General features: G+C 41.3%; 1 protein-coding gene across 1 annotated transcript; it reads right to left on the bottom strand.

Moving 5' to 3' along the window:
- Positions 1–5890: 5890 nt before the first annotated feature.
- On the bottom strand, positions 5891–7783 carry tal2 (T-cell acute lymphocytic leukemia 2). The gene is made up of 2 exons (XM_049579438.1): positions 7614–7783; positions 5891–6243 (listed from the first exon to the last, which is right to left on the bottom strand). The coding sequence occupies exon 2, from the start codon at positions 6227–6229 to the stop codon at positions 5891–5893; it is 339 nt and encodes a 112-aa protein (XP_049435395.1). The 5' UTR covers positions 6230–6243; positions 7614–7783.
- Positions 7784–11343: the final 3560 nt, after the last annotated feature.

An 11343-nucleotide genomic window follows, 5' to 3' on the forward strand; every position in this document is an offset into this window, starting at 1 on the left:
CAAAAGCCGCTCCTAGAAAAATAATAATTAACTAAACAAAGCTGAACTCTGGCTCGTAGTTCCCCTCTGTGCTTCATGGCATATTATATAACAGACACACCCCAAGCAAGTCGTCAGAGGGAAAAGGTAATCGTGTAAAGTTACCAGTAAATATAAAAAAAACCCCAAAGCAGTCTCTAAATCCACAACAGAAAGTTAATAAAACTGGATTCTAGTTAGTGGTGGAGAGACAGAGTGAATTAACACAGATGGATCATGATTTTGTGAGTGTAGGAGTATGAGTGTGACCAAGGATGTGTTGGTTTTTGTGAGAGGGGAAATGTATCATTATTGTGATTTTAGGATTATTGGTGAGTAAGGATTGTGTCTACAAGAATTTGATGCGTGGACACTTTCATGTCCTTTTGAGGATGAATTGTAATGAGTTTGGTGAGCCTATCATCAGGTCAAATTTTCAGTTTGTCCAGCACTTTGGATCATGACCAAATACCTGATGAACTAATGACATTCCCATCAGCCTCAGCTGTAGCTTTGTTTCATGCTAATTATCAAATGTTAGCATGCTGACATGTTGAACATGAACATTACACCTGTTATTCATCAGCATGTTAAAGCTGGAATAGGCAGAAGTCTGGAAAAGGCAACAAAACCTACAATAATTCTGCCCTTTTCCCTCTCTGTGCTTGGCCCCTCCTAACAGATGACCACGGGTATTTGCACACACTTCATACAGTAACCCACTGTTCCCCATACATTGATTTATTTAACCTTATTTCACTATAGAGTAGTGCATTCACTCTGAAAATCTGTCTTTATCAGACCACAAACTAGACAAGAATTACCCAGCCACCCCATGGCCTCTCCGCCTTGTTCCCTGCCTCTACGGACTGCTTCACTTAGGGGGGAGTGGGCAGCAGCTCCAGAGACCAACGTTCAGTTGGCAGCTGTAGCAGCTTGAACTCGAGCACGCATAGCAGGCTGGTGGCCAGCGGTAGCTCCATGTCTAACCTGTGTAACAGAAGCAACAGACAGTTGCTCTTCCGGCAGGGAGTTGGGACTGTCCGGTTACCCAGAGCTGTGGTTTGCACTGGCTGGATTAAGGTTGCTGTGGCAGCTGACTTTGAGGCTCTTGCTAACTTTAGCAACATAAACATGAGCTTGAATACGCACCGTAAGCCTTTTGGTCCAGTTTACAAAAGGCTAACAATTAGCAACATTTTCTCTCCATCTCTAAGTGTTTCACCAGTATTGACGTGATTTATCTTGTTTATTTCAGACTCTTTTATAAGTCCGTCTTCCTTTTTTGGGTTGCTTTGCAGTGTAGGCAGTTGTTGCCAATGCTGAAGTAGCAACTTTCTCTGTAAGATTCTCTGCCAGTGAATCAGGCTTTTATCGAAGGGACATGCTCGTGCATCTGCATTTGTAAAAAAGCCAATGGAACACCCTCTCCCTGAAATAACCGGTGGTTTGTCAAAGTCTCCTGCCCTGGTGCAGAAGTCCACTGTTCTCTCAGTCCACTGTAATTACAATGTGTTTCAAGTTTATCATAGGATTTTTGTGCAGTGATGCCCAGACTAAGCTGCCAGTCATTGTGAGCATGTTAGCATTTAGCTCAGAATACTGCCTCACAGAGCCGTCAGCATGGCAGTAGACTGTTGTCTTGTTTCAGAGATGTATCTAGCCGTAGAATGAGGCAGCTGATTTGAGCAACCGACTGGGGCCAGAGGGGTCAGCTTGGTGTGAAAATTTAGTAGGCGGGGGTTGTCGACCATGCCTTTATGAATCAGTGGTGTTGAGGCTGTGTTGTTCTTGGGAAATGTCACCTTGGACTGTTTGGGCGTTTAAATCTTCACTCTGGGTACTTTGGCCCCCTCATTAACATTGTAGATTCCTTTTGAGGCTGGTTTCAGGAGCGTCTGGAAAAACAATAAGCATTTGAATATTGAATTCAATGCCCTGTTGAGGGAGTCAGTGGCCATTCAGAGTGTGTAAGTGTGCACTGTTTCGTCCTCAGACCTCCCCTGGTGGTACAGAGGACGTGGAAGTGAAGCTAATGATAGGTATATCAGGGTGTCTGGTACAATTGCAGAATCATTGAGTCTGAATGTGCATTTTGCCCTTCATTTTTTTTCTTGGGAATTCAAACATCTACCCATCCCTCTGCACATTCCTGCTGCTTCCTCTCCTCCTGTCCTCCTTCCTTGCTCTGTCTTTCCACCACAGGGTAAGGGTTACAGCGTATTGCTTTTTGAAGTAGATATTTGCATAATCAGATTAGGATGCGTGATTGTCAGTGGGCTCCCCCATCAGAGGGTGCTCCAGAGGAGAGAGGGTGCTGTCCAGCCCAACAATGGATGACTCCCCTCCTCTCTCACCCTCCAACCAGCCTGCACCTGCATCCCACCCACCCGTCCGGGCTGCAGGCCGGCCGCGGCAGCAGTCCACGCTTGGACTTGCAGCCGTGGAAGGGTGAGAGAGAGCGAGAGGAAAGGGAAGAAGGAGGAGGGGGTTTGAGTGCATGACGGGAGTGGAAGGGCAGGGGTTGAGCTGAGATATTTAAACATGCAGAGTGTGAATTGGCTTTAAGGGGATAAAGAGCTCAGGGCCTATCGGTTGGCACCCAACTCCAGAAATTCTTTTTCATGGGCGCCTCAGCCGGGAGAGCGAGGGGCTGCCTGCACTGATCTGGCCCATTGTGATAACAGATTCAGACAGTGTGCTAGACGCTGATAAGGAAATGTGCTCTCAATAGACGATTACCCTCATACTTGGGAGAGAATAGTCAATCAGGCAAATATACTTGGTGGAGGGAATGAGAAGCGTACAGATTTGTTATTATTTTCAATGCAGGGTTTCATAATCCTGCTAGAAAGTTGAGGTCAGAGTAATGCTCACACTGTGATTGGGCGTTTTCTGTAAATAAGGTGTATCAGCAAAATGCATTTCACAGCCTGACAGCATGTGTGCAAAAGCTGTCACACGCTTTGCTATCCAGTTTCAAATGATGACTGAATAATTAAATATTAGGGAGTCTGAATTACACCATAACAGCAAACATACAAAGAAATACTGTTTTTTTAATATTGCATCTCATAATAACTCCAGCTATTAATAACCACAGCAGTTTTATTTGGTGTTATTTCACTTCACCATGAAATTGCTCAGTTCACTGTGAAATTGCACAAGAGGTAAATACCTCCCAAATTCATGCTGTGGGAGAGGCAGGCTGCTGCTGTACAGTTGTTTCTCACTCTCCCAGTACAATATGATTTATTTAGTATTTTTGCAGGATTACAAAGAGTCACCTGTCAGTTCCCACAGGCCTCCAGTCAGTGTGTCCAGCTGCCCTCTGCTCCGTTTACACACCATTAGCCAGAGTTTAACAGCCAGAGTGAAAGCGCCTGAAACCTACTCAGTGTTTACTCTTCAGCTCAGTTAGTTGCAGCCTTTTCCCTGAAAATGGGGCACATTTTCTGCAGTCACAATAGGTGATTAGGCATGTAAATGTCTGACCTCAGTTTAAATGACAAACAAGAAGATGGGTGCAAACAAAACTGCTGGTATCGGAACTAGAGCTGAAACACATAATCCATTAATCAGTTTGTCGATTGACAGAAATCTATTTTGATAGTTGATAAAATGCCTTAGTAATTAATACGCAAAAATTACAAATGTTTTTTTCGGTAGGAGCTTCTCCAGTGTGAGGGTGCTGCTTTTCTCTGTTTCACGTTATTGTAAACTGAATCTTTTTTTTGTTTTGGACTGTTGGTCTAATAAAACAAGTCATGTGAAGACCTGGAAATTATAATGAGCCTTTTTCACTATTTTCTGAGATTTTATAGACTTGACAATTAATTGATTAACTGAAAAAAAATGATAGTCTAATCAGTAATGAAAATGATATTCAATTGCAGCCCTAAGTGGAGCTGTAGTTGATTTTCATATGTTGTTTTTTGATAGTTTGATGGTGTTTCCCATCAAAAACATCAATCTAATCTAAGTAAAATTTTGTTCATTAATACGTTGAATTAAAGGGTTTACATGGACGATTAAATCCAACATGAATGAGTTGATGGCTTCTGTAATTTCTGTTAAGAAATCCCTGCCTTTATAGTTGATGGTTATGACATCAGTGCTGTCAAATACTACACATTGCAACAAAGTGATGTTTACCTTAAGAGAAAACTCCATCTGCACGTTAGTCAACCGGACAGTGTTTGACTGCAGAGTGACCTCCCACCCCAGGGTCATAAGTTAAGCTGTCACTTTCAGGGCTCTTCTCACAGACCTCTGGTCAGTGGACAGAGAGCAGAGGTCAGCTTTGTGTCCACATAGTCATCATAGGACTTGTGGACAAATGTTTCTGGGCTTATTAAGCACGAACAAAGACGTAGCAGCTCCACTCTTAACTTATGGTCAGATGTGTCTCACAAAGTGTGAAATAATTTCATTAGAGTAGAGAGAACAGTGTGCTCTAATGTCACACCACGTACTATTTTATATACAGTTTATACTTCTTGTCTCAGTAAATGTTATTTTTCTAGGTGGTATACAAAACAATTAACATTCTAAATTGTGTTATACTATATGGAAATGATACAGCATTTGTGCAGATGCATTTTATTTAGCTGTGACTGACAATGTTTATCCAAGGATTTAATCGTAATTTTTTGCTTTCTTAGGTGTTTCTGGGCTGTTATATCACAACTTATATATATTTCTTTGCAGCTTCTCCTCAATTTTCTTTGTGCAATGCAAAAAAAAAAAACTTTGAAAAATCATTCAAAGTGATGTGCATACAGACTGGAATATACTTTCTTTTGTCATTTTTTCAGTGCGATCACACTTAGATATAGTGAAGAGCTTGGAGTCCACTCGGAAATTCAATGTTTGGTAGCGCTTAAGTGTTTCCTGCAAAACATATGATTGATTTAAGTGATTTGATTAAAAAGATTCAGAAGGTGTTTTATTAACAAATCATTTATTAAATAAATAGTTCAAATAAATAACATACTGTATATTCACAAGCACACCAAAATAAGTTACAAAAAGAGGTATCAGAAGATAATTAGCACACTCTTCACAGTAGACAATCAATTCATAATCTTTGGCTATATGACATGCGTATTTTACAAAAACTCAAATAAAAACACATTTAAATGTAATTACTGAAAGAGGATTGTCAGTTTTGCCGAAATTCCTCAGCCCAGTCCTAAATACCACATATCTGTAATCAACAAATACTGAACATTGTTGTGTAAAAGGGTGAGAAACAGGAAAAGTGTTTCACAGAACTGATATTTCTGAAGTCAGGTAACCTTGGTAAGTGAAAATAAAGGCCAGATTTTGTCTTCTTGAGAAAAAAAAACAGCATGTCGATGAAAAAGAAAAAAAGAAGATGAAGAAAAAGTGCCCTTGGCTATTTTGAGACGATTGCAGTCTGGAGAATTGGCTGAGCCATTATCTATTTAAATGCTGATCTATTGCTTGAAATGAGAAATTCCTTAATCCCCTCCATTTTCCTCATCGGCAAAACACCCCGTCACTGCAAAACTAAATTAGTTCCAGGCGGGCCGGCAACAAGGAATATTAATATGAAGACATGAGGGGAATATTGTACATCCAGGTTTTTACACATCCATGCAGAATACAAATTAATTTTCACCTGCAAATTATATTTCAACACTGATCAGCGTGAAGGCTGCGCCCACATTTTCAACCACGTTTGGAGTCCACAATTATCACACAATATTGCATCTCCTGCACTGAAATGAGTCACACACAGGGTGAGAAATGCAGAGACAAAAAGAGTCTTGAGGAAGGACTAGATCAGTTTTTAAACCCAGTGAAAGGGTCAGAAGGTCCACTCAAGAGTTTATTTTTTGTGCTTCTACCAGGCCTCGGAGCTGTCGCAGCTGGATCCAGGTGACGGGACTTCTGTGTCGCTGGTCATAGCCCAGGGGTGCGGAGGGGAGTGCAGCTGCTCCATATTCCCTCTGAGAAAGGTGAGCAGTGCGGTGGGGGAGTGGCTGGCCGGCTGACCGCTCTGGCTCTCCAGCAGCTGCACCAGGAAGTTGATGTAGCGCATGGCCAGACGCAGGATCTCATTCTTGCTCAGCTTCTTCTCTGGAGGGTGGGTGGGGATGAGCTTGCGGAGCTCGGCGAAGGCAGTGTTGACGTTGTGCTGGCGCCAGCGCTCCCTCGTGTTGGTGAACACCTTCCTGGTCATGGTGCTGAGTAGAGCTGCAACGATCAGTAGAGTTACTGATTAGTCAATTGACAGAAAATTATTTAGCAACTATTTTGACAACTGAATAACTAAGTAAACGTGAAAGTTCCAGCTTCTTTGACGTGAATAATCCATGCTTGTCTTTGTCTGGTATGATAATTAAGTAAATATGGGTTTTGTACTCTTTGGTACTCCTCTGGCTATACATTTTATAGACATTGATTAATCAAAAGGGTTAGGATTAGGATATGTTCGGAGGGAAATGGGCCCCCTTATTAAATTAGGGGGCCCATATTGATAGAAATCATTCATAAAATCCTATGAAAACATTTTACAGAATTATTTTGTAGTTTGTTACTTTTTTCTGCAAAATACAACTCTTGATATTCCTCCATATTCAAGAGGCTGCTTGACTCGCACCAGGTATTCACTTTAAATATAGACATCAGTAACACTTTAACCCCGCCTAGAGTATATCAGCAGTTTATCAACTTTTAACGGATGGTTTGAAACCTCACTACAATGTAGCTGTAAACAGATACAACTTAAATTCCTCCTGTGGACACCAACAAATAGAGGCTGGTGTAAAGACAGATAATGAATGCCAATATAGTAAAATACAGGTGTAATAATATAAAATATGTTTTCATAGGAGGGTATTTAACTGTTGACAAATTCAGCACATTTTGAAACACTTAAAATATCTATTATAGCTACATTATAGTGAATTGTAAGAATAATAATGTCTTTCCAGGAATTAAATAGTTATGTTTTGATTTCCTAGGTGTTTCTGGGTTTTATCACAATTTATTTATTTTCCAGCCACTCCTCCATTTCCTTTGTGCATTGCATTGTGGAACAATTGTGTCCTTAGACAAAAGCAGGTGTATTACTAAATGTATTACTATGTGTACTCACTGTGAGCATGCCCCTTCCTGTATATACCTCCTACACATCATCATTTTTTTCCAGTGTGAACACACTACAGTTCAAAACAGGCTCAGATTTTGTAAATAGTTTTAAGTCCACTCAGGAATTGATTGGTTTGGTAGCTCCAAAATGTTTGCTGCCGTAAAATGTATTCGATTTAAATTTGTCGATTTAAAAATGGTTATATGGTGCTAAACTGAATGTTTACATAAGGCTGTTCTATGACAACAAAAAACCCTCTGAAATTATCATTATGAACAGATTTAAGAACATTTTATCTTAAGGCAAAGTCTGGCATAAATGCACATGATTTATTTACCTTAAGCATCAAGCAAAGAGTACACATTATCTTTTTACAATAAAACCTTTTGTCGATTAATTATTTATGTGTGTATACAGGACACACATGGCCTAAAGGGGGAAAAAATCCTTCAATATACCATAAACATCTCACCTGTATGTGTGTCGAAATGTGCAGAAATGTCAGTTGCAGAGTCGTCCTCTGCAGGTCATCAGTGTCCAGGAGTCCGGTGTGAATGTCCTCTCAGTGTCTTCTCATGCTCACTGAGAGATCCTTGTGAGCGAAAGGGAAGGAGAGAGTAAAAGAGAGAGTATGAGGGAGGGAGGGAGGGATGGGGTAAGACTGCTGCATGCTCGCATCCCACATTTTATAGCAGGGTGAACCCTATTGTGTGACGTGTGCTGTCGTGGAGCCTCTGTGGCATTGTGTGTGAGGTTGGTGTTAACTGAGGGGTGATTGTTAAAACACCCCCTCCCCTTCTATCATTTAGAACCAATGGAGGTGGCTTTATGATTACATTGTCCATAAATCATCACGTTAAATGATTTCTAGAGGTGTCTCTGTGTATCATTTGAAGGGATTCTGGGTCTTTTTTTCCCCAACAGCCTTTTAAGTGACTATTCGTGCTGCTTTTATGATTCATTGCTGGTTTAATCCTTGAAGGTTCGCACTAAAGGTGACAAATACATTTCTATTGAAGTGAAACTGAGACGTTCATCTCTCTGATCCTTCTCTTACTGCTGTGGACACTTGTTCCTTTCTGTTTCTCTGACATTAGGCATGGACAACCCACCATCCCCTGCACCGCGGAAAAGACCTTGATATCGCTGCCCGCTCCGCTATTGAATTCAGCCTGATTGGGCCACAAAAGGTAAAAATACCATATCCAGATTGACAGTTGAACAATACAGGTTTTGTTATGACTATGGTAATCTTGTTGAGCCATTCCATGGGGCCACACATAAATTACAGCGTCCTGACTCACCTCTCTCCAACCACTCCTCACTCCTCTCTCTCCCCCCTCCTCTGCCTCCCACTTTCAACCTCCCTTCAGATAAAAAAAACAAGTCTAGTTTAACCAATTGTCACTGTTCCTTTTACACCCTTCAAGTGTTGTTTCAAAGACGCAGCCTTCCATAAAAGTCTCTGTGTGGAGTAGGAATTTACATAATCCGATTAGGGGCTGGGATTAGCCCTGGGCCTGGAGAACAGGCCCGATGGGGGCCGTTTTCTGAATCGGCCATTCATGGGCCCTGCTGCACGTCCAAGAGGCTGCACCTGCAGGCCAGGCGCCGCCGCTCTCTGGATCCATCCAGCCTCCACTGCAGGCTGAGGGTCTGCAGACACACTCACTGTAGGCTATGGTCAGTGTCAGTGTGGTAACTTTCATTACGCCAACAAGGCCAGGTGAAGATTATACCTGATGTGTTGTAATTTATCCATAATTCAGGTTTGGGCTGAAGGCAGAATGACAGGCTGTGTAGCCACTTGTTAATCATGTTGAATTAAGAGCAGTATTTTGATACGTAAGCACCCTGTGAGAGACAAAATGAGATGACTCATAAAGCCATTCTCATGAGGACAAGTCTCGCAGTGAGGACCTTGAATAACAGAAGTTACTGCTGTGTTGTGTGCTGATATGTGCAGAACATTTTTGAGCACAGAATTGGTAATGCAGCTTCAGAGTAGGTTGAGTAAGTTGGTCGTCAAACTCCATGTGATTCTCTGCTGACTGTTGTAAACTATGTGTGCTTTGGAGCTGATATATGGGAGCAAAAGAGTGAACATGTGCGTGTTTTTCCCTTCACATGCCACTGTTGTTTCGTAAAGAAGTAAAAGTTGGTACCCTAAGTTAGATAAATAAAATAAATATGGTTTTAGTGCCCCAGTGCTGGTCACTCTTAAATGCCCTCACACACCAAGCAGACAGTTGGCCGTCAGTGAGTGTCTGTTGCCCTAGATTCTGTGCTGTGTCTCACACTGTTGGCCTTCCTCGGCCCTTGTTGGCTTTTTTTTTTTTTTTTGGCTGATTCAGCAAGTTGAATCGTCATCAGAGACGGCGGAGCCCATAGATGAGTGAAATCACTCTGACTGGTAGTTTAGCTCACTCCATGATAAGACAAACAAAAGCAAGGAATGTGAACAGACACATTGAGTCAAAAAGGATTGAGATCGAAAAAAATGTGTTAGATTAGGTAAGATTTTGTTTTGTCAACCACTAAGCTCTTTAGCAGAAACGGTTCGTAATTGTTTGTGTTATTAACTGGCTAAGTGGTGTTTTGAATCTGTCCTGTCGGTCTACGGTTTTCCTTTTTTATGACTAATACAGACTACTACTTCCTGCTGACAGGGAGAATTATTTCCTCTCATGCAGGCGCTGAATGTATGTCGTAGTTGGCTGTTGGTTGTAGTCTTTGTAGTGTGTTCATGTGCAACTTTTTTGGGTGAGGTGACGTGAGGCAATGCAACAGTTGGACTTTGTCCACACCAGTTCTTTGATGTTAGTTTGGTGTGCCCTTGTTTAGAGTTGCCCTTTCTTGCTTGCAAGATGCAGTGACATTGATTGTAAACCAATTAACAGTTAATTAAATTACGTTCTGCCAGCAGATTTATTCATAAGACTTGTGGTAGGTCAAAATACCATGACTTCATATTGTTTTTTAAAGTAAATAAATACGTTGAATATGCCTGTCATGATAATTACAATCGATATTTCGAAGTCCGCATAAATTATCAAGGTCATATACTGTATAATATTTCCCTTGTGTTTATATGCATTTGTTTATGGAAGAACATCACCAACATTTAAGCCAACATGTCAGAATAAGCAGTAAGGTTTTCCCTACGATTCTAAGACTTAAACGCAGTTTTTTTCAAGTGCCTGTGCTGAAAAAGAAAAGTAGGTTGAGACATGTTTGGCTGCCCTCTTGTCTGCTCTCTGTCACGTTCACTGTGGGTAGTGCTCCTCCTCACACAGACACACACACACAAACACACACACATTTATTTGTTCAGGATATTTTAGTTTTTTTGTCTATTTCAGTTCGAACGTATAAATAGTCTTAAAAATTGAAAGTTCACTGCTCTTTAAAAAGCATGTACTTGCAGTCTTGTGCCATTATATAATGGCTTTATTAGTGGCATAAAACAGTCTTAAAATAACCACAATTACTTCTTATTTCTTAGTTGCTCACCTAAAGTAATTTTTGTGACAGGCCTGACAATGAACCCATGGTATAATTGAGCTGCAATTCTGCATTCTGTGTGTCCATACACTGTCTATAGGAAGGATAAACTGGGCACTTTATCACTTTTTGTTTTATTTTTTATCTACTTAATGCTGTTTGTCCTGATGATGATGCACGGTGCCTCATCTTTCATTAGCTCATCTTATTATCATGTTGCAGTGTTGGTTATTGTGTTGCTTCTGCTGATATTTCCTCCAGGGAAATGTCCTTTGTCTTATCTTGAATCACTTCAGGTGTTAACAAATACATGTGCACCTTAGTCACAGGACCCCTCCCCCCCCCTCTGCTGAGGCTGTGCGTTTTATTTACAGAGGAGCGGAAACACACAGGTGACACAGTTAACTGCTGCCTGTGATTAACAGATAACAGCGGTGTGACCTTTACAGCTGCAGTCAGAGTGGGATCCAAATCTAAAGGATGGCTTCGGTTCAAACAGCCTGTTAATTCCCACAATGTGTCCCCTGTCCCATTCAGTCCAGAGCTGTAAGTATAGTCAGGGGCAATTACTGCACCATTACTGCTGCTATTTACCGAGCCTTCATATGGGGACTCCTTTGACCGTCCTGCCCCACAGCTTTTGTTGCTGTGCCATTAAAAAACAAAACATTTAGTCTGTCTCTTTGTTTGCCTGCTGC

Source organism: Epinephelus fuscoguttatus, linkage group LG6 (assembly GCF_011397635.1).
Source record: "Epinephelus fuscoguttatus linkage group LG6, E.fuscoguttatus.final_Chr_v1".
In the NCBI taxonomy this organism is placed as follows: Eukaryota; Metazoa; Chordata; class Actinopteri; order Perciformes; family Serranidae; genus Epinephelus; species Epinephelus fuscoguttatus.